The sequence below is a fragment of the Grammomys surdaster genome, unplaced genomic scaffold, assembly GCF_004785775.1.
Source record: "Grammomys surdaster isolate TR1022 unplaced genomic scaffold, NIH_TR_1.0 203, whole genome shotgun sequence".
Lineage (NCBI taxonomy): Eukaryota > Metazoa > Chordata > Mammalia > Rodentia > Muridae > Grammomys > Grammomys surdaster.
Window position 1 is genome coordinate 4,562,560 of NW_021604648.1, and position 24,365 is coordinate 4,586,924.

Consider the following 24,365-nt stretch of genomic DNA (forward strand, 5'->3'; position numbering starts at 1 on the left):
GGTATCTGTTGACACAACACTAACTTTAACAGGATGGCTGAGAAGGCCTTCCCTGTTCTTCATCCTTCTCTGAGGTGCTTCTGCCTCAGCAATCCAACCACCACTGCGTTTCCCCTCCATGGAGCCCAGCTTCTTGAGGAGCTGTGGCTCGCCCTTACCTCTCCATTACTTCTGGCACCAGGTGGAGTACTGTACAGAAGTGTAAGAATGTGTCCCCTCCCCTAACGTATCCTTTGAGGACTCTCCTAACTCTTCATACCAGGCATGGGGTAGCCACTCATGGGAGGCTTGGCCTATGAAAGGCTTGTTTACTTAGTCCAACCAGTTCCAAGCAGTGGCCTTGAACCCTCACTGTGAATCTTCCTGGCCCTGACATATGGCTGTGAGTATTCAGAGTGAAGTAATTACCCCTCTGAGGATCCCTGTCCCTATAGGACTCAGAGGTACTGTGGGGTGACAGTCTGTATCTTGGAAGCTGTTAAATGCAATCCTAGACAAACTATACAATTTGTGGCACAGCATACAGGATGTCAGGATATGGGTTCGATGCAGGCTTATTGCTGTTACCCATGGGCACTGAGGCAAACCTGTCTGTTCATCAGCTGCATCCTGATGTCACTAGATTCCTTACTGACAAGTATCCCAGTATCATCTGGCTCTCAAGAATATGGCCTTTTCTTATCTTCAGATAGTGATTTGACAATCTAAACCCATTTCTGTCTACCAGACTTTTCTGGAGGGCAGCTGATTCTCAAGCTTTGCTTCCTGTTAAGGAGATGGAAGTGGCAGCTCTTAATGCCATTGCTTCTGGTACCTCATCGTTAGGTAATTATCAAAGGTGTTTCTGGGTAGTGGGTGCTCCAGGTCGAGGCTTTGTGTACTTCTTTCCATTTAATTCTCCTGGCAACCCCCTGACACACATGTTATTCATTCAGTCTCTCAGATGATGAGACTGGACCTCTGAAAGCTAAAGGTCCGAACCTCCCCCTCCTCTCCGCTCCCTACCCCCTGCAAGGTCACACAGCAGGGAAAAGGATGCATCTGTCCTTCAGGTCAGATTGTCTCCTTCAGGTCAGATTGTCTGATTGCAAGGCCTGTGCTAATTTAATGATAATGCTACCATCTCTCTGTAAAATCTCCTATTAGGTACCAAACCCAAGTATAGATCTTTTATTTTAATCTTTTCTATGGCTGCTATGAAATGTTTACTCTATTTCATGTATGAGTGGCTGACGATAAAGCCAGAAAAGAAACACTGGGCTTCCCCGTTACATTTCTAAAACCCTCCCACATGAGAGGAGAGAAAGCAGTAAGTCCAGGTGGGAGGTGGACTCCACTTCACCCCAGTGGCACCAAGAAGGGAGGGTTTTACTTCTACACCCACTTGAGGCTATTGGGTAGGCATCTGCTGCTTGGTGTTTCTGATGACTAGTCACCGGAGCTTATTTTACAGAGGGACGTTTGGGAAATCTATGGTGATTGATGGCTATTTCTTCTGCATTTAGATGAGTAGGGAACAGGGGCGTCGTGACTAGGGAGAATGTCAGGAGACAGCGATGCCATACTAACATTTTGGAGCCTTTCATTATCTATTCATTTGTAGAACAAATATCCCATTACAGGCCCTTCCTGAGGTGTCACAGGTGTGGAGGGATGGATGGCCTCTGCCTTTGGAGTGTATGAAATTTAACTGAAAGCAACAGATGTATAAACAAGGACCTGTGTGCTGTCTTCTCTGGCTTCTCCAGTTTGATGTCTGGCAGGTGATCTAATCCTCCTGGAACCTGAATCCTCAATATAAAACCAAGTAAAATATATAATGTGTCCATCTGCCCACTCCTTCCTTCCATATTTTCTGCCTTCTCTCTCTTTCCCATTCCTCTCTCCCTTTTATTTCCTCATCCCTCGGGCAGTTTATGCCCACACACATTCCTTGAGCAGCTCCTGAATGCTCTAATGAGTGAGATTCAATGCTTTCCTGGGACACACAGGTTAGAGGGTGGCAGATTCTGGTATGATTCGTTTCATTTAGTCCTTCATTAGATCCATGTACACAGGGGTGACAGAGCCAAGAGCTGAAGTGGAGCTTGGCTCTGCATGGTCCCCTAGCACAGGCTTCTCCAGTCTGTGTGAGCCTTCTATACTAGAGAGGCAGTGTGGAGAACCCAGTGAAGGTCCCACGGTGTCTCATGGAGCTTAAGCAGCAGGCCCAGCACGTAACCAGGACACCCAGGAGATGTGTTTCTGCTGGCACAGAGCAGGCTGGCATAAATAGGGCACTCCCTAAACAGAACAGCTACAGGCAACTGACAAGCCGTAGCCCTAATCGGATGCCATATGGGTCTGTCATGAAAGGCTGAACAAGTAAAGTTTTCCTTGGTAAGAATATTACTTATATCTCTAGTTGATTAAAAGAACTCATGCCAGGGGAAGGGCTACAAGCATACACACAAAATCACACAGTTGAATAAGATAGCAGCAGCTTCCTGCTTAGGAACAAAAGCAGCATTTCTGGCAAAAAAAAAAAAAAAAGTCACTTTTGTCCCTTACTCTTGCTGTCCCTAACTGTAGCATGTGACTGGACTTGTGCGGATGTAAGAGTGAAGACTGAAAGACCATGGGGCCATGCCAGATTCCTCCTTCTGTGCCCCATAAGGTGATTCCTGTGGTCCAAAGTATAAACTTTCCCGTTCCTTTTGGGGTGTGCTGAAGAGTGTGCCCTCTAATGTACCCATGAATCTTTGTGTGAGTCAGAACTCAGACCCTTGGGCTTCTGTAGCAAACACTTTACAGAATGAGCCATCTCTCTAGCACTAACTCTCATATCCAGCAGGGTGGCCTGCTGGATGCTGCTGCATGTCTGACCCTCTCTCTGGGTGCATAGTGCTTCTTTCCTTTAATTTCCCCCATGTCCTTGTGCTCTCTGCTAGGACTGCTAGGATAGCATGGGTGAGCTTTGAGGTTAGGTATGAGACTGTATCTAAGCTTCATCACACACAGAGGGGAGGCCTTGGGGCTCCCATTTACACCTGGGACCACAGGAACCACCTTATGTGGCACAGCGGGAGGAATCCGGCATGGCCCCATGGTCTTTTGGTGTCCAGTCTAACAGCTGTTCCTGGAGCTAGCACTGGGTGGTAACTGGTCACCTCTGCCTGATGTAGATGCCTCTCAAATCAAGAGCTTCAGGATGACTTCCAACAGGCAGCAGATACTTCTTCCTGGGAGCCTCACTACCTTACCCTTTCCCTGCTCAAGAAGAAGCCATGACTTCCTCCTGGCTCTGCTTTAGGTCCTCATCCTGGTGTCAGATAACAGCACCATCCACCTAAGCATCCACACAGGAGACCACTCCATCCTCACACCCGTCTCCATCTAAGCCTGCAGATTCCCCATTCCCACAGTCTCATCGCTTCCCATTTCCCCTCAGGATGGAGACCCCTTGGCACAGAAGTCCTGAACATGGAGGCTCATGATTGGTGACTTCCAGATTCACTGTGCTGATTCACAGTGAAGATAGGCACACGTAACACATCACTGTATCGGAAGACATCCCAGAGATGTTGTTATAATTATTTCTTTCTAGCTACTGTGTTGGTTCAATGCCCTGACCTGGGGAGCAGGAAACACAGCGCCATCTTTTGAGGGCTCCAGGATCCCTCCAGGCCTCATGTTTTTGTGTGAACTCTTTCCTCTTTCCTATGAGCCTTCCCTCTTTCATTTGCCTACTTAACTGTCTCTCGTCTTTAAGACTTGTTTCTCCTACCCATGTCCTAGATTCTCCTGCCCAAGAGCACCTCCTCTGTGCCCCTTAGGATTCTTGCAACATATTTTGGCCAAGAACATTATAACTGCATTTATTTTCTACCCCACTAGACAGTAAGTAACCACTCGGCAGACAGTGTGTTCTACTCGATTCTGTCATCGTAGCACCGGACCTGCCACAGAGCGTGTCTCAGTGTGAAAATATCTAATGCATGACACAACTGTCAAAGAAAATAATGCATGGACATGAGGCCACATGTAGACATGTGTGGGGTACAGCAATGGTCCCAGCCTCCAGATTAGTAAGGTCTTCCATCAGCTCTGAGGGCAAACAGTGTCAAAGCCCATCAGCTTGTGTGGAGACCACAGGATCAGAAAGAGCTGACTGCAAAGTGGGTATTGATCCACGATTCCCCTCAGACCTTTGGTTTTTCACTCTCTCCATCTATCACCCAGTGGGAGTGGCGCAGCTTTGCTCATAATAATTTGGAAGGCCTTAGACAGCAGTTTTGTCAATGTGGGTACTGGAGGCTGCTTCTTTGCCTCTCATGAAAACCCATTAGAACCTCTGACACCCACCTACCTTCTCAGTCTCCTCACACCCAGAATGGAGTCAATCTCCCTCCAAGAGCAGACCCTAGAGCCGAGCCCCATGGACTTACCCTCCGTCAAAGGGGTTCTCCCCAGGGATGATATGTGTGCTGTCCCTGCCCACGAGGAACTTGATTCTGTCGTAGAAGGAGTGCAGGTTCTGCTGGGATACAGGGGCCTGTGTCTCTTGGATGATGTCCAGAGGGTCAGGGGAGCCTAGGCACAGCGGGTTGACATGACAGAGAGGCTGGAGGCAGCAGTCAGGGTCCATGCAGTCCACCAAGCCATCTGCAGGGGTGACAGAGCATGTCGTTTATACAGCTATGTTCAGTCAGCCATGTTTGCCTGTCTTTCTCTCACTGGCCAACTTTAAATGTAGACATAAGCCTAGGCTTTTTCTGAGCAGAAGGAGATCCAGTTACTTCAGGTCTTGCCCCAGCCTTTCAGTCTAATAGGTGATACAGATTAGTAAGCATACAGTGTGTACTTTCTTTCCTCTTCAAAAGAGACAGCAGGAAGAGTTTGTGGGAAAGCTCAGAGGAGAGAGAGTGTATGGACATCAGAGATACTAAACTAAAGTGCTGGTGTTCAGGGGGTAGCAATGGATGAGGCTGCTGTGTTGGTTGAGGCAGCTGGGCTGGGCCATGTGGTCCGTGCTAGTGAGCTGGAAGTTTACTCTCGGGCTATAGGTACCTCTACAGTCTGGAGACAGAAGGTGACTTCACCTGTGACGGTGCTGAGGTTGCATGTGTGAAAAACAAAGTAGCTTGGGTTAGAGCAGCCTATAATGGAGAACAAGCAGTAGACGGTCTTGAGAGACACTTAGTAGGTAAAACCCAAGACCTGGTGGACACCCGACACTGGGGTGAGCAGGAAGTAGAGATGCTAAGAACCCTGTAACTGTAGCATCTCCCTCAGCTGTGGAATCATGTGACTCAGCCCTGCAGAGGCCCAACCCTGCCTTCTGTGAGTTGTCACTTGCATGGAGTTCTCTTTACCACACGGATGGATCTCCTCAGGATCCTAAGCTCTCTCAGCTCATCTAACTTTCCAAAAGTTCAAACAATGAGATTATCCCAGAATACAGACTTTTGGCTTCATTACTGCAAGGTACTTTTACAGTTCCCAAATAACAATTTAGGATGGGTAACAAACCCAGACATTAGAAGATAGTGACCATGATATGGGACAGGAAAAGCCCACAGTCATATCTGTATGTGTTACAGGCAGAGATGGGGTGTGTAGTGCCCGGGTTCAAATCTAGGCTTGACTGCTTATTAGCTCTGTGACACTGGAAAACTTTAACTACCCTGACCATAGATGTGTTCTGGTCATCGCTGTTGTATCCTTGGCACTTAGTAGACATGTTTTTAAAATGGCTGTTAAATGAATAAACAACAACAACAACAATCCAAATAATTACCAAGTGAAGCAGGAGATGACATGAAATGCCAGTCTGCAAAAGCCAGACCATAATATCTTCAATCAACCATATTCATCAAATGATAAAGATGGTAGGATCATTAGGCATGGAGGCCAAAGTTCATGTCTTAGCACTCTCTGTAAGATTGGCACCAGACAAATACCAAGTTTAACCTGAGTACCAGTGTCCTCACCGATAATGTGGAAGTAATGCTGGCACATCTACCTAACTTCCGTTTCCAGGACTTACAGTATGCAATCTGCATCCACAAAGCATGGCGCACACATTGGCTAGCCTCAGGTCCTCAGCTTCTCAAATGCTGAGTCACCTCTGGTCTACCCTTCTGTGATATGTTCATTGGCAGAATGAGCAGTGTTTACGGGAACTTATCTTTAGTCAAAGGCCGAGCCTCTTGGTTGACCCCAATCCCAGCACCCCTTTGAGTCTATTAGGAACAATCTTCCCTGACAATATTCCCCTGTCTTTCTCTCCCACTCCTCTATAGTACCCAAGAGTGTATATGGCCTCCTAGCAGGCAGCACAGTGACAGAGTCTGGATCCCAGAGCTAGACAACTGGGGACAAAATGTCAGCTGTGAATCTTCCCACTGTATGACCTTGGACAAGTCACTTAAGCTATCTGGTCTCAGCTTCCTATATCTTTTTCTCTTTTTAGAATTACTACATAGTCCTCTCCCTCCTCCCTCTCTCTGTCTCTGTCTCTCTCTGTTTCTCTCTGGTCTCTGTCTCTGTCTCTCTCTCTCTCTCTCTCTTTGATGTGTGTATAAGCATGTACCATGGTATGCATGTAGAGCTAAGCTAACAGTCCATGAGCTCCCCTTCCACCCTGTGAGTCCTGAGGTTCAAGCTCAGGTTGTTAGGGTTGGTGACAAGTCCCTTCACCCACAGAGTCACTTTACTTGGCCACTTGGCCAGCTTCCTATGTTTCTTATGAGCATAATAAGAGTGTCATGTAAGTTTCCATCCCACAGTAAACTGTATAGCACTAGATCCCCAAATCCAACACAGTATAGGATACACAGTGGGTGGTTAATAAAGGGTGGTTTCCCTTTCTGACCCTGAACCTAGAACATGGTTCACTAAAATGGGGGAGAATGCTATTTACCTGGCAGAACCATCCTGTGTCCCTCACCTCAGTACAATTTTGGGTAGCTTGTCTTCTCCCTTGCAGGTAGCACTGCCTAGCAAAACACCCACCCTTTCCTGCCATCAGCAGGTCTCTTCCCACACTTCCCTGCTGCCCCCATCAGACGTTGTTTAAACACATAATTACAGCCCAAGCAGAGGGCTATTTGCATTTTGCTATTGATGTTAGCATGACAGCTTCAGCTGCTGCATCCATAACTCTGCAGAGACGCTCCATTATTCAATCCCAGCGAGCAGGAACGTTGACCATTAAATCAGCTAGCACAATTGAAGGGCCGTGAAAAGTCACGGCTAATTTGAAATTTTATTAGCTCTTGCCTCCTCTTGTTTATCACCAAAGTAGTCCCTGGAAGGCAGTCTTTTGCCTTTTTATAAACACTGCTTCATGGTACCTGAGAGGGACTGTTTCCTGTTGGGGTATCTACTCTCCATTCTTGGAGAAGGTGAGTCAGGAATGAGGGTGGTTCCCATCGACAACTGTATTAGGTTGATGAAGCTGACAAACTACAGTGATGTCAGGCTAGGCGCTGTGCTAAATACTTTATGATGAGCAGTGATGGCCTTGGCCATTCTGAGAGGTAGCCCCTGTCATCACTGTCAGTTTAAAGGGAAGGTAAAGTTGACTTAGTGATAGTAATAGAAGTATTCTGTAAAAAAGCCAAGGAAGGATTTGAACTCAGTTCTTTCTAATGTATGAAATGTTCTGAGTCATCCTGGCAGGAACTAGGTGGTTTTTTTTTTTTTAGATTTATTAATTTATTTTATGCATGTGAGTACACTGTCACTGCAGCTGTCTTCAGAAGCAGAAGAGGGCATTGGAGCCCATTACAGATGGTTGAGAGCCACCACGTGGTTGCTGAGAATTGAACTCAAGGCCTCTGGAAGAGCAGTCAGTGCTCTTAGCCACTGAGCCATCTCTCCTGCCCCCAGGAACTAGTTTTTTAAGTGGAGGACAGGGATAGGATGCCCTAACATTCGATGCTCAGTGGCAGAATGCATGGTACCTAAGATGATTCCTCTCCAGCTGGATGGCTACACCCCATCCACCTGTGAGTTGTGTGACCCTATACAAGTTGCTTAACGCCTCCAAACTTCAGTCTCCAGATCTTTCACTACGTAGAATGACAGACAAAGAAAGATGCTTCATTCTTTAGACTCACGAATCTGCCCCGTTGCCAGATATGAGGCGTCCTTCTGGGTATCTTATGACAATGAAACAGGTTGTCTAGAAAAGTTGTAGACAATCTGTCTCCAGCCTGGGATACGGCACGCATGCTCTACAGTGAGCCATGTGTCATACCTTAGGCATTTTAGAATTGCGCCTTGCATGAGTTCTGGAAAATTCTCCTATAAACTGGGAATGCTCCTTTATTTCTCTTTAGCCCTTTCTTCAGGGTACTCATAAAAGCTTAAGGGGCTGTCTCCTATTTCATGCTTTTCAACCCTTTCATTTTTGCCTTTTGATTTGTGTCCCATTCTGATATATTTCCTCAGACTCTATTCTACTTCACTTATTTTTCCTTCATTTGTGTCTGGTCTGCTGTTTAATTTGTCCCTCGGGTCATTAATTTAAATGACCGTATGTTGAGATTTGCAGATGGTCTCTTTGGGACTTTTCAAAATCTGCCCCCTTTTTTTCCTTCTCTGATAGTAGATTGCTCCTTCCTTAAGGATTTTTATATATATATATATATCAGTTTATCTCTGTAGCCATTTATGATATACTTTCTGTTGGATTAAGTTCTTGGGAGTGGTAATCCTCTTGTAGGCCATAATTGTTAACCCTAGCCTGTGGTCAGCCACTTCCCGCCCTCACTGGGGATCTTACACGGATGATTAACCTCCCCCAGTACAGTTTCTGGTGAGTTCTGCCTGCTGTGCCAGGGCACCACTCACCCAGGACGGCTTCTTAGGTGGGGTTCTTAGCTTGGCCTTAGTTCTCAGGTATGCAAGATTAGATCAGGACCTTAGTAGTGTAAGCTCTGTCTCTTACAGATGGCTCTTCTGTCCCCTGGCTCTGAGACTGAGAAATTCCTCCCTGCTACACCTTTTGCCCCAGCAGACACACACTTTAGAGTGAGCCTGTCGGCACTTTGGTTTTCTGTGTGGTGTCAGCAGCAGTGCCCTGCTGTGAACATACCCTGTCACTATGAGTGTGTCATAGCTTCTATGTCTGCTGCCCTGGCTTTCTGTTTCATTTTATTTCTAAGTTTCAGGGCTCCCCTCCCCCAACCCCACCCCCTACTTTCTCCTTTGCTGAGTTTTAAAAGAAAATTGTTGTATTTTGTGGTCAATAGGTTACTATAATGATCTGCATGGGCATTTTGCTGGAAATAACTGCCCCCAGCAAAAGCTCTGTTCTTTTAACTCCACCTGTTAAATGAATCAGTGTGAAGCCTACTTCACAGAGATGCCATGAAATTGGGGGTAGGAGGGTGGGCGGTGAGAAGCTCCTATGTAAAGACTCAGCCAAGGACAGTTACTAGTGGCTCTGACAGCTACTTCCCGTCAGCGAGCATCCTGGTATCCTGGCAACCAGTTGCCATTTGATGGAGCCCTGATCTCTTCCTCTGCACACATTCCAGGCAAGATGCTGGATACAGAGTGACCTCAGAGGACTGAGATGGATAAAGCCAGCTATGGTGACACATGGAAGTTAAAGCTCTCAAGGGCCTTTCAAACTAGTGTCATTGAAAAGGGAATATCACATAAGCCACACTCTTACCAGAAACTTTGGGACTGTGGAATTGCTCACTGAGTACATGATGGGTTAGTGACTGATGTCAGGCCAGAAATTCTGCTTGCTTGTACCTTGTTATGCTAATGCCTCCTCCTTGTATGTTTGACAAATAGTTGCTGAGCAGTAAATGTAGGCAACTCATCTACCATCACATTTAAGTGAGACACAGATTTTGAAATGAATGGGGCCCACAAACTTCACTTACGAAGCTGCGTTATACAAGACCAGCATTTAGACAAAACTTATGTTTTTAAAAGTAGACTATGGCAGCCTGTAGCAGTGTGTATACCTGTTCCACAATGTGTGTGTATCTGTGTGCATGCATGTATGTATGTATGTGTGTGTACATACGTATGTCTCTCTCTCTGTGTGTGTATGTATTTGTATATGTATGTACTTGTGTGTATATGTATTTGTGTGTATGTACTTGTGTATGTATGTATGTATGTATGTATGTATGTATGCACATTTGTATATGTGTATGCTCTTCCACAATTCATTTTTCTTAGGCAGAGATGATAAGTTTTAGAAGATATGTATGACAAGGAGAAGTCACGCTTTGGGTAAAGCCTGGGGAAGAAACAATCAGTCTGTAATTTTGGAGACTCTCTGGTTTGAAAGGTTTCATATTTTCTGAGGACCTCATGACTCATTATGTGAGGCTCCCAGATCTAACAGACAGATCAGTGTGGCCAGGCCCATGGAGGGTAGGAGTTGGCTGGAAGCATGCAGGAAGAACTCATCCCTCTCACTGGGAAGAAGGGAAGCCCAGGGGATGGTGAAGATCCCCAAGGTAGAGACCCACCCCAGCCCAGGGTGGGATATATCCTTGTAAGAGAGTGCTTACAAGCAGACTAGGATCGCTAAGCAGTTTTTACTGTGGCTGTTTGCAGGTCTCCTTAAACCAGTGGTTGCTAGTCAGGGAAGAACCCATTCGTCTTTCTGCCAGCTTGCATCAGCCAGCCTCATCTTGCTGTTATGTGCAGTCTGGCCACAGAGCTGTCTTACAGGAAGCTGTGAGCAGCCCTGGGGGAGGCCCTGGGGAAGGAGGGAAGAGTGTGCCTCCCCTTTCTATACACATCCCAGAGAAGTTTTTGTCATTTGCTATAATGAATTCTGTGCCTTCTTTCAAAAGGGCTTGTGAAATCTTTATCTGCTCTTTGGAACACAAGATTTTTAAAGGTCAATTTCTTTCTTGTCTCTTATCACGAGAAACGTGGTTTAGAGATAGTCTGGAGGGTGACCAGATTGTAGGGCTTTGTGTGAACGCTCCATCCTCACAGTGGGAGATGGGGGGTAGGGAGAGAAGGAAGGACAGGGAGCTTTGTTCTCACTTTTCTTGAAATTTCTCCTGGGCTGCACCTGTCAGTTTGGGCGTCCCACCCATGATTGTCTTTCAAGGTGCCAGAGCCTCAGAAGGGATTATTATACACTGAAGCTGCTCAGAGAAGCTTTATCAAAAAAGGATCTGACTGTTTAAATTCCAGTGGAGTTTTTATTCTGGCATCTTCTTTACAGACTTTATAGCTCCTGTCTAGTCTAGCTCTCCTGCTGATGCACTGTGTGAGGCTTCATATCTTACTTCAGTTCTCCTGGATTCGGTGTCCTTGTATGTAAATGTTTCTGCCTTCAAGTGTGTTGGGGGGGAGTGAAGTGATGCAGACGTAGACTTCTAGTCTGCAAATATGTAACTGTTTAGGATACATTTCTTTCTCAAGGCCAGGTCCTACTCGGTAGCCCAGGTTACCCTTGAACTTATCATCTCTTGCCCCAGTCTCCCAATTATTGGTGTGGATCACCTTACCCAGCTTAGAAGACAGATTTTAATAAAGAAAATAATAATAGTCAAAAATCCATCAGTAACGGAAAGAATAGGTACTGCTGTGTGAAAGAAGGAGGGCACAATTTCAAGGAAAAATAGTTATACATAAATATATGTGTTATGATAAACACAGTGCCCTGTGATTTTGGGGAGAAAGGATCAGGAAGAGTGCTGATACAAATGACAAGCTGAGTAACTCACCCCAGGTCACACAGTCAGAAAGAGGAGCCCGGGATCTGAATCCAGGGGATGGGATTTTCATCTTTGAGTTACAGTGCCTAATCATAGACACTTTAAAGTAGTTCTTACTGTCACCCTGCAAGGGAGGCTTCATTGCCGTGGTTGACAGGCAGTCTGCATGGAGGGTTACTGTTTCACTGTCTTTGAAGCTGGGCTGGGGTGAGGTGGGATGAGTTCTCATGTATGCTCACTGTATGTCATTTGAGAAGATGCCTGTGATAGCATTTCATGCAGGGATTTGCATAGGGTAAGAGATGAAGAAGGTGGCTATCGTCTGCAACTGAGACCCCAGAGAAACTGGTACCGAGGTAGTGTCAGGGTCCTCCCAGCACCCAGGAAATCTGAGGCATTTGAGAGGCACTGAGCAACCCCACAGAGGCTCAGGAGACCAGCTGTTTCCTAGTCACATTCAGGGTGCTTTCTGCTTTTCAATTCAGAGAACAATCAACCACACATGAAGACAAAACAAACCAGTAGAACTGCTCCCAATTCAACCATATGGGTAACCAGGCTGGCCTCAAACTCAGAAATCTGCCTGCCTCTGCCTCCCAAGTGCTGGGATTAAAGGCGTGCACCACCATTGTCCGGCTTGGAATAGCATTCGAACCTTGGAATTTGAGTTGAATCTGAAAAATATTGCTTTAAGCCTAGAAAGTTGGGTGAGGGGTTGGGGGAGGAGGAAATGGGAGGTTCTCAGGTAGCTTGAAGAACCTTGGTGATTGACAAGGGAGCCAGGTCTGAGGTCTGGTACAGGAAAAGGCTCTAATACAGCCAGACCAGGCCTCAGAGACACTAGCAGACTGTTTTAGCCAGTGGCATGTCTGGGTAGAATAGCAGCTAAGCTCTTGTGTCCTTCTCCCAGGAGATGGTGAGGGATATCAATACCATGTTTCTAGCAGTGTCACCCCATGAATCCACCATTGAGCTACAAGCTGTCAAATGATACTGGAGTCCTATGCTCTAGAAGCCTCTGTGACATTTTTTCAAAGCCTCTTCAGTTCTTGGTAAACAATCCCCACATTTTTGGAAGAGAAGAAGTCTGTATGTGAGGAAGAAGCACTCTAGATGTATAAGCCCCCATGTAGCAGCTTGGCTGGAACCTGGAGTCCTAGTCTGGGCCATGCGACTCTATGTTGGCTTTAATGAAATAAATGAGGTCACATGTCTGGGTTCCCAACTCCTTGTCTATGCCATGCAGAGGAGGAGAAGGAAAGAGATAAAGTTCCCTCTAGTCTAGACTCAGCATTGAGCTCTGCTAATTTCTCCTTCAAGCCCCTGAGCCATTTCAAGCACTCAGTGGGCCTCTTGCCCCTTTCCCTCTACCCTGAACTACTTTCTGGCATTATGCTGTGTTCCCTGCCTCAGCTGACATGAAGGTGACTATTTCATTTTGCTTCCATTAGACTTAGTCATTTGGATAACAATTTCTTCCAGTCTAATTGTCTCTGCTTTGGCAAGGCCAAGAGATTAAAAGGCCAGTGAAGATAATCTTGGTCTAGTCCCTTCTAGTCCTGTAGTTTATTTTATCCATGCTACCTTGCAAAGTAGGGATGCTCTGAACCTTCTGGACTTTCCCAATGGATAGAAAACCCACTGAACTTATAAACTTTGAGGCTTCCAAAGTAAGGTAAGACCTCTCTTCACAGTTGAGAACCAAATGCCAAAGATGTGTCTTCCCGACATGGCTGTATCTCCAGTCCTGATGACCTATGGTGGGGGGGGATTCTTCCTGGCACTGCATCTAAGTTCCCTTTGGGCATTTGACAATATCAGCTGAATGTCTGGATGCTCTTCTGCAACAGCAGGAGCCCACAGTATCACAGACACCTCCCATTTCCTCTCTTTCTAGATTATGCAAGGGCAGAGAGTGTTAGATTTATTCTAAAGCCCTGGGAGCCAGGGCCTGATGCAGTGCAGATGCTTGGTGAACATTTGTGGAGCAAATGAACAAACTCACAGCACAGCTTTGTATGGCTTTGCCACAAAGTACGTACAAACTCATTTCAGACTATAATATGCCTCAAAAACTGTACATGTTCTCCTGCAATTGGGGATTTTCTGGTTGTTCTTTTGTGCTCTCTGCTGGCTCGTTTCTCAGAGCAGCTGGAGAAGGCTCCTTTCCCTGGGGTCTAGATCATTTCCTATAATATTGGAGCTTGGGCTACTGTGGGTCCAAGTTCTCTGGGAAAACTGTGGTTTTTCAGTGCTGGCTGTCTTCGAAGCATGGCAACCAGGGTGTACAGTCTGGTGCTCTGTTTTATGGAGAGGAACAAGCAAGCCCTGGTTTGTAGCCTGCTCTTGCATATGTGCATGTGGGGGACTATGTGTTCTCTCAACATCGCAAAAACATTTAGTTACTTAGCTGCCCAGATGTTCCACAGCTGTTTGAAAGCTGGGCCAAGACCCTGGACTCTGGGGAAGGGAGTGATTTCCTGGTGGAGGTTTTCTCCTTTTTTCTTTTTGTGAGTGTTACTGTTTATCACTGGCCTTGTGTCCGTATAGACAAAACAGAGCAGGATGCTAAGGGTATCACATAGACAAGGGAGCCTGACCTCTTTCCTGCAGACAGAGCCTGATTGCTCCCTCTCACCTGAAGACAAGGATGCTCCATACCCTTACTTTCTTCCCCTGCCCTTTTCTGTGAGATCTCTTGAGAACAAAACACCCCTTCCTTCAGTAAAATTCTTTCCTGCCCCAGCATCCTCTTCCTGATAAATGTTTTCCTACTCCCACAACTAACACACAACCCTGCCATAGCACTTAGCATAATCCATTAACGCTCAGCCTTGGGACTTTCTCCTCGGTGAGCTTCTGAGCCTGGTGTAAGACATGGTCTTCCTTCCACAAGAGACTAGTCATATTTGGGCAGATGAAAGATGCCAAGTTTCAGTTTGATTAAGGAACACGCCAACACTGTGGGATTTCCGGAGGACACACCCCTCTGCTTAGAGATCAGGGCCCAACCACACGGGCGCGTTGTTCATGATTATTCTTAGTCCTAGTCTGGGGTTATCTGTGTGGCAGCCTTCTGGGTTTGGGCAGTGGACAGAAAGACTGTACGGTAGCTCAGATAACCATCAATGCTGTAAAGCAGCTGTTTTGAGATTCTAGAACCAATGCAGCCAAGCGACCACAATTATGCACTTAGCCTTTAGACCCTTATGAGGTTTGAGACTGTAGGAACCTCATTCTAGGTAGACAATTTCCAAAAAGTAGGATGCTGAGTTTCTAGTTTACCAATTTCCAACATTGTGTACTACATTAGGTAGTCTCTGGGTTTGAATCAAAAAGAACTGCTTAAATGTGTCAGCTGCTAGCATTAGAAAGGAAAGCTTTTTCGTTTTCATATCTGTCTTCTTTATTTTCCAGTAACTCCCTGAGGTTGGTAGAAACAGAGTCTTCTAGGTGGGAACGTGGAGTTTATTTTGATTGTCGCTATGCAAGTTTACACAGTAGAGAATTCAAAGCTAATTGTATGCCTGATATAAAGACTTGAATAACCTTCACGCACAAACTGCCTCATTTTATAATTGAGGAGAATAAGGCTCAGAGATACCTAGTACCTGGCCTATGGAGGCATGGGGAGTTATAGCCAGAGTTGGAATTAACATGGGTTTCACCCTGAGTTAACAAATGTTCCACAAGATTAACCCCTCTTTCCTTGGGCTTTGACTGCCCAACACTTGAAAAAAAAAAAGCAAAGCAAAGGCAGGTTGTATTATAAACCTATAGGGACGAGAGTGAGTGTGAGGGTAAAGTGTCCTTTGGTGTCCTTGGAAAAGTCACCTTCAGAATCAAAGGAGAGATCTTAATAAAGTAAGTGAACCTTCTCCCCTAGAGGAGCAACCTGCACAGCATCTGGGATACAGAGGAGGGCTGCTTCCCCAAACCCTGGGCAGGTAACCGTTCCACTAGTGAGTTAACTGGACACTTCTCCGTGCCTCCTCTCCATTGCCAATAGATGCCAATCACTTTCACTTATTTTAATGAATCAAAATCCAGCAACTAGTGAGAGCACCCATTCCTTAGGCCACCCATGCAGTCTTCGGTACTCCAAGGTCCTCAAACTCTGGACATGGACGTTGGTGCCCTTCTAACCCAGCAATGTCCACCCCTTTCTCTCTGTGTCCTATCCCTGGAACTGCCCAGGGTCCACAGGTGCCAGAGCCCTACCTCCATCATTGTCTTTGCTGTCTCCACAGGCCGTTTCCATGGATGTGTCACAGCCAGCTCCTCGCCAGCCCAGCTGGCAGACACAGTGCCACCCATTCAGGTCCAGGGTACATCTGCCATTCCCATTGCACAAGCCAGGACAGCCCTCTGTAAGACAAAGCAGAGAGTCAAGGACCAGTGCCCAACAGAAACTGCTGCCCTCTGCACTCACGCCGGCCCTGCTTGTCTGTATGACGCTTTCTAATCCATCAGTCTCAACAGCCTGGGAGGCGGGTACCGTGAAGAACCTTCACTTTACAGAGAAGAATCTTTACTTTGTAGAGAAGGCAACGGAGACTCAGAGAAGTAAGGAGACTGACTTACTGAGAGTACGGTCAGAAGTAGTTGAGGCAGGTCTGGAACCTCCATCACCTCCATCAACACCTCCCCCATTTCACAAGTGACCAGTATTTTGGAGCTGCAGTTAGTGGATCAAACCTGCCAGAATCTGACCAGGGAGGTCTTCCATCCCTCCTTGATACTGGCTCATTCTCCTGTGCTTGGTCACCTTGTCTCTTAGCCCACAACTCACAGAGATTCTCCAGCCTCTGCCTCTTAAGTGCTAGGATTAAAGCCCATTACACTTGGGCTAGAGTTATACTTTTTCTTTTTTTCTTTTTCTTTTTTTAGTTCTTGCAACTAGGTCAACAACTTTAGTGAACCTCAGGCTCTTCACTTATTTGGTCTTAATTTCTTCTAGACAACTATCTTTGCTCCAAGAAAAGGGGCTCGGACCTTTTTATTACCATTGTGTTTATATTATACTTTGAAAGGGGCTCTATATCAGAGGAGCCCAGGGGACTGTCACAACATTGGCAAACTCTTGCTGGTCTCAAGTACAAAGGCAGGTCCACACAGGCTGCCCTGTTTGCAAACTGCTACCCAGCTGTCACGTGTTAAGCATCTTCTCTGGGCTAGCTATAGGCATAGAGATCAACGATACCTGGTTGTATTCTTGAGGGGCAGGCATCCTACCAAAGGATAACTAAGTGCCTAGATGAGGGAACTACGCATGGCTATGATCGTCTGAGAAGACTCGGATGACCTCATCAGGAAGACTAGGACACTACTTGGACCGCATTACTTCTACTCTGACCCCATGGTAAGGTGGCAACGTTTGAGTACTAGTCAGGTAGACTCACAGGGTTTTGATTACTACCTTTTCAAGCCTGCAGAGTTTGTGACAAAAAGGTAAAATGTAGAAGGTCAAAGGTAAAAATCATTGTTGTACAAGACTCATGACCTGAGTTTGATCTCAGGAACCTAGGGTACAAAGAAAAAACTGATTCTTAAAAATTGTCTTCTGCCCCCCACACCTGTGTCTCATGGTATGTACAAGTCCTGCATGCTTTGATACACACACACACACACACACACACACACACACACACACACACGTACATGTGCACACACACTCACTAAAAAGGGAAGACATTTACGTTTAAGAAAATGTTCCACTTCACAGCTCGCTTTAGCTTCTGTTCTTTCATTCAAACTCCTTTCCCTTCTGTTCCTTCGCTCGAACCCTTACTTTCCTAATGGCCAACCCTCTTTTCTGAGTTCATCAGCTACCAAACTGTACCACCCCTGGCTTTCTTCTCTTCTGTGCTCCAGCCTAGTCTCCAGGGAAGGCATGCATATGAAACAACTTTTTTTTCAGCTAGAAAGCTGGTGAACAGCAAACACCTATAAATTTGGCTGTAAACTAAATACCACGAAACCAGGCAGAATGAACCTGTTACCTCTTGTGGGGGTTGTTTTTCCTTTCCTTTCATTCTTTCAAATTTTTTTGTTTTTAAGACAGGTTCTCATATAGCTCACATTGACTTCATACTCACTACGCAGTTGGGGATGACCTTGATCTTCTGATCTTCCTGATTCTACCTCCCAAGTGCTGGGAGTACAGGGGTGTGCCGGCATGTCCGCTTTATGTAGTGGTGGTTATGGAGGCCCAAGCTTCATGTGTGCCAGGTGAGCTCTCTGTCAGCTGAGCTACCCATATCTCTGACTCATTATTGTTTTCTTTAAAGAGACAACAAGTATGAATGTGGCTGTCCTACCGCCAGACCTGGCACACATAGACACTCACAGAGCAGCTGATTAATAAGAACTTGAGACTGATGTTTCAAAGACTTTAAAAAATATGTATTAAAATCAGCACACAAAGACTAAAGACCATTATGGCTCAAGGGCTTTTGATAGTTGACTCTTATTCTAACAGAAAACAAATACTTATTTCCACTTGAGCTGGTCAATGGAGCTGCCAACAAATCAATACAGCCACAGTCCTGTCCTCTCAAGGGAAGAAACACTGGGCGCCTGTGTTCTCAGAACTCAGTGATGATCTCACAGAAAGTTTAGTAGTGCATATAGAGCATGTGGGGGAGGCTACCAGAATGGCCATCTTCAAAAGTGATCAAGAAGAAAACTGTAATGCTGGTTGCCAGGAGCAGTGGTGACATACAGGGTGACTGCTCTGTGTTCTTAGTAAGCCACCATGATCAGTCACTGGGGTAGTCTCAGCAGGCAGAGCCTCTCCTGTCCTTCAATTAGTCTCAATTAAATTTTTGTTCATCTGGCCAGGGACTGCCTTTAATTAAACCACTCATGGTTAATCTTAGAAGAAGAATATAAAAGCTTTAAAAATATTAAGAGATTCTTTTATTTTCCCATAAGATAAAGTGCCTCATAAGATGCAGAAAGGACTCTTTATTTGTGAGAGTACAAGCTTAGGAGCCGCACCAAAGGCCAGTTCTGTGACTCAGTGGACACAGGATCCAGCCGTGTTATTAACTTCTTAGAACTTCTATATTCTTTCTTATAGCACAGTGGCATTAGGGAACTCAGCGTGATTGATAAGGTGTGTGTGATGCTCAAGCCTGGGAAGTGGTAGCTGAATTCTCCACTTACTGTCACCTTCTCTCTATATTGGGAAGTATGTAAGTTAGGGTTCATACTTTCCTAGGTTGCTGCCATGACCACAGGTAGGACTCACAGAAAGGCCAAATAGAAAATGGAGGAAGCTATTTGGATCAAACACCACAAAATGTATTGTGCAAAGGCTCAAAATATAAAGAGTTTCAGCTTGTGAGCTTTAAGGACTTTGCTATGATCACAGGGTTATGGCACTGTAGTGCCAAAGCAGGTACATGCTGCTGAGTCATAAGCAGAGTGTGTTCTAATAAAGCTTTACATACGAAAATGTGTGATGAGGTGGACTTGGTCTGTGGGCTCCGTAATTCTGGTAGACGCCTCAAGACACTGCTGGCAATGATAACTGACACGTAAGTTAGAAAACGTTTCAATTCTTAGTCACACTGTGTATTAATCGCCTTACTAAAGAGAATGAGTTTTGTAGAGCATTTTCCATCTTGACCTTGGCTCTCATTTCCCCCCATATTGCTATTATAGTCTGTCTCTTCCACAACACCTCTCTTGGGTTCTTCTGAATCCCTCTGGCTGTCTACTATACACACTCTGTGCTGCTCAGAGGTGCCCAGGGGAGGGAAGCTCTTAATATGGGACCCCAGGGACACTTTATTCACAGACAGTTTCTTCAGATGAACCAGCTTCCATCCTAAAGACCTTTGCTGTCTCTGTGGTTTCAGAGGGGCCTGGTAGAGCCTGTGGGTAGAATAAAGTTCACTCTGACTCTACATCTGGCTTCTGGCACCCATCACATCCCCATTAGCCAGCAGGAGAAAGCCTCCTCCAGGGTGACTGGCTGACTTTCTTAGAGCAATATGCCTATCCTTTCCCATGGCAGAAGCTCATTAATTCTACAAACCCTGAAACTCATCAATAATTCAGAGTGCCTGAGCGACATTAACAATCCCCTATGGAAGGACTCACACCAGGCATTTGCTGGAGCCAAAATAATGTAGGTTTAAGATTTAGAGAAAGGCTAAGCTTTTCAAAAGAAACGATGCCCTTTAAGTGACAAGAGACCACTTCATCTCAATATCCCTCTTGCCAGCATCAGGTACGGCCAGGAGCCTTTCAGAATCTTGCAGAGTAGCAAGCGGCTATGCAGTGCGCCTCCCACCTACCAAATGGCCTTCTCCCTGTGTTCATCCTTTCCCAGCTTGCCATCTCTGCATTCGCCTCCCTGCACAAGAGCAACATCTTTTCTCACCTAGACGATGTCACTCGTCTGACTATTGTTCCTGATATTTTCCCCCAATTAATTTTTAACAAAATGGCCTAATAGTATCCTTCCAAATCACAAATGTCTGCTGTCCTGATCTTTAAACCTTCAGTAGCTCTCTTCAAGCCCAAGTCAAGTTCCACCATCTGCAAGCCTCCGCCTAGTTTGGTCAGATCTCTTTCCTAAGTGATTAGCCCTTATGATACTGGTTGGAAGTGAGTCCTCTCTGAGAGAATGTAGACACTTTGCAGAGAGCCATTTCTGCTGTGGAACATTGACATTTCCTGGCAGTTTAGAAGGCCAGGCAACTGAACAGTGCTTACTTACTCTGAACCAATGCAATTGGAAAGTGAACAAAAGCTGGATTCTCATTGAACTGCAAAATACCTGCTCTGCTCTGATGAGTCTCAAGCAGGCTCATGTAGGTCTCTGAAGTGGATTTGAGAATCAGAATCAGTGCCCATTACCCTACAAGATTAGCCCAGTGGGGTTTGCTTCTTTCTCAAATTTTGCCAAGAAATACTTGTCTTTTAGAGCGAGTTCTGATTCACTGACCTAAGCCAGATAAAGGTACAATGGCATTATTTTCTGGACTAAAGATCAGAGCAGGTGGTTTGAGAAAGGATGTGAGCCACCAGAAGGTCCAAAACATTGGTTTCACTGCAGCCCAGAAGTGTAACCTGGACTAGCCACTAAGCTCCCTCCATTTCAGCTTCCCTTTTCAACCAAATTGAAAGCATTAAATTTGTTTCCTTTGAAGAAAAAATTAACAGTACTCAAGACTCATGGTTGTGAAAATATGTCACTCAGTTGGGAGCAGCCCACTGAATAATAATCCCATTATGAAGTTTAGTCTACATTTGGATGGTGGCAGTGTATTGAGTCCAGGAGGACGCTGAGGTACATATATTCCCTGCTGGTATGATTTTATTCTCAGCAAAGGCCAGTGTATTAATGGCAAGGAACCTTGCTTCATACCCATTTAGTTGGGTCCTAGTAATACATTTGTTATATTGGCAAGGTTGACTCAGCTGAGAAGTATTTAGTCATTATTGGCCTCTGTTGTTTGAATGCGAACTTTCCCCTATAGACTCATATGTTTGAACATGTGTTACCCAGATGTTTGGGAAGGTGGTAGGACCTTTTGGAGATGAAAGCTCTTTGGAGGAAAGCGGATCACTGGTTTTTGGAGCCTGGTCCTACTTCCTGTCTGCTCTCTACTTCTTGACTGCTGATGTATTGTGGTTAGCTGCCTCATACTCCTGCTGCCACATTCCCACCACGACAGACAGCAGCATCCTCTCATACTCTCCCCTGAAATAAACTCTTCTCCCTCTTAGGTTGCTTCTCATTAGGTGTTCAGTCATAGCAACAATAAAAGTAGTAATATAGTCCTCCAAATCTTTTTCTTTATTAAAAAAAAAATGCTGGGGCTGAGAGATGCCTCAGCAGTTAAGGGCACTGACTGCTCTTTCAGAGGTCCTGAGTTCAATTTCCAGTGACCACATGGTGGCTCAAAACCATCTGTAATTGGATCTGATGCCCTCTTCTGGTGTGTCTGAAGACAACTACAGTGTACTTGTGTAAATAAATAAATCTAAACAAACAAACAAGCAAACAAACAAAAACAACAAAAAATGTTCTCTCTTACCAAAGCCAATTTACCTTTTCCTATTACAATTTCAGATGTTAACTCTAGCTCACAGAGTCTGCCAAGTGAGGGGAAAGAATAAGAACACAGTAACAACACAGAGAAACTTAATTCTACCAAGGGACAGTCCCACCCATGTGCTAGTTCGTGGTAATCATTGCTTCACATCATCCTTGAGCTGACCCTGTGAGGCAGACCTGTCTCTATGTCCATTTTATAGATAAGCATGCAATTGTGAAGTGACCTGCCCATAGTCACCCTGGCCATCAGTGTGTGAGCTGGGATTCAAGCTATAATTACAGAATACATGTCTCTAACCAACGAGCGAATGTATTGTGCCAGGCGCTGTGTTTAGACCAAAGGACTAAAAGCTATGGCATGATATTTCTCCTTAGGAAGTGCTCTTTTCTCTCTCTCTCTCTGTTTTTTTTTTTTTTCCAAATCTCTCTCTGAGCATTATTCTTACAGCTATGGTGTCTCTGTGGAGACTTAGACATCACCTAAGCCTTGTAAGTGTTTCAAATATTCCAAATTGCTTTGTCATTGGGGGATCCTCTTCAAAGAACAAACTTACCAAAGCCAGGCCTTCTCTGTAAAGGAAAATAGAGAGCAAAAAGGTTGCAGCCTACTTCTTGTTTCCAGAGTCTGGCTTGTGTACCTAGCACACAGTGGGTGCTCCACATAGCACACAGTAGGTGCTCCACATGAGGCTTTTGAGTGAAGGAACACAACAGTAATGGAATGCAGTCCTCAATGTTGTCTTTACTTGCTCTTGAGCCTCTTCCTTTTTCAGGCCACCCAGGCTGGTTCCCAGTGTCTGAATTCTGATGGGCCAGAGGCCATAAGGAATGGGTGGGGTGACATGAAATGGGGTGGAGAGGGTGAAAGGTATAGGGGGAGGGCACAGGGATGATGGAAGGATTACAACACAATGTCACAGACAGATCTAAATGACTTGGGCATAGAAGACATTCTAGGTCTAAGACTCCATGACCCCACCCCACCCTCATTAAATAATGGATGCTGTGACAAAGCCGGGGTGTGGCAGCAGGTAGACACACTGTCATGCTAATGGTGTGCATTTACATTTTATATACACATTTCTTCTTTTATGCTCACACACAAACACAGACACAAAGACAACAGGAAAATAGAGGAAGACCATACCTTTAACTACCCTATCCAGATAGTGAGCTTGGGAGATAAAAGACAGGACATTTAAGGTAGGATCAAGGAAGTGCAGAACTGCCTGCCATGTAACCATGCCAAGTGTTAAGGAGACACTAGGGGAGGGTAAGGGTCAGGGTGGTGCCCAGTGTTTGGGACAGGCCTCTGCCATGGTGGGGAAAACCAAACCAAAGACAAAATGACATGGGCTAGAAGGAAGGAGAGCAAGCACATTCTCCATGAAGAGCCGAGAGGAATGGTCAACTCATTCTGGGATCAAGGCATTTGGAAATACGATCATATAAACAGGAGATACATGGAAGAATGCAACAGAAGAAACAAGTCTGGGAGGCTGCACAAGTGGCCACAGTCCTGCTCTATCAGGCTCACTAACATTCAAGGGGAAATCATAACTAACTCTTGTCTATGCAGATCAATGGCCAACCTCCCTCAAGGGCAATCAGCTATAGTGACAAATTATCTGGGCAGACAACTTCCTGAGAAATTAGAGGTTATAGGTGTACAAATTTTGCATCATTTCTGATAGATACTACGGCCCTAGGTTGAGACTTTGGCTGACTACATTGCTTTGCTTATCTGTTTGACATTTTAAAATTATCTGGGAACAGACTTGTCTACACAGACTCAAATGCAGAATGTTGGGTGTGCCGAGTAAGATGCACCCCTATTTCATCCATCTTATGAGGGATGCTAGGCACAGGTCAATGGATGTCACTGTGAAAAGTAAGAAGAAGAAAGGGAAAACTGGCCACTTCTTAACTCAAAAGACAGAATGGTGTGCATGCTTGGTTTTCTAATAGAGAGACCATTTGAATTATATGATAATTTAAGGTCTTCCCTACTTGTAAGGATATCTGTCAAACATTGCTCTGATATATAAACCCAGTAGGCTCCCATCTCTAGTTTCACTATGCCTCTTTTTCCTGTGTTCTCATACAGGCCAGACAGAGTGGGAAATCTTCTAAAGCAGTCAATGTCCACATGAGAATCAAAAGTCCCTAGATAGGACTGAACTATAATGGAGAAGCTTTATCTGGAAGCCACGATTGTATAAACTATAAGGACATTTTTTTCCTCACTTCAGAAAAATTATAGACAGGTACTATTGCTGTCTGTCTGTCATCTATTGATTTATCTATCAACTATCTATCTATTTACACAAAAAATACTGGTAGATGTGAGATTCTGTTCTTAGTTCATGTATCAATGCAGTAGCTGTTATGATGAAATATGCACTAGGAAGCTGCATAGCCAAGTGGAGAACTGGGAACAGGGGCTTTAACAGGGCCAGCATACTTCCTTTTGTTCTGAGAGGTGCTGTGGTGTCTGTTCACCAGCAGGATGTAAGAGGATACTGTGAAGGAGAATGGCTTCTAAGCAGGAGTGAATACACAAAGCCATGAAATGGCAAACATGGGGA

General features: G+C 45.3%; 1 protein-coding gene across 5 annotated transcripts in view; it reads right to left on the bottom strand.

Moving 5' to 3' along the window:
• The window catches only part of Tenm4 (teneurin transmembrane protein 4), a 725,631-nt gene that overhangs the window by 82,784 nt on the left and 618,482 nt on the right, over positions 1-24,365 (bottom strand). For 4 of the 5 annotated variants that reach the window (XM_028770607.1, XM_028770604.1, XM_028770608.1 and 1 more), the window contains 3 exons: positions 22,925-22,951; positions 15,921-16,067; positions 4,428-4,644 (listed from right to left, as the gene is read on the bottom strand). In XM_028770607.1, coding sequence (XP_028626440.1) covers positions 4,428-4,644; positions 15,921-16,067; positions 22,925-22,951 — 391 coding nt within the window. The remainder of the gene's footprint in view (positions 1-4,427; positions 4,645-15,920; positions 16,068-22,924; positions 22,952-24,365) is intronic. The other variant, XM_028770606.1, reaches the window with a different exon arrangement.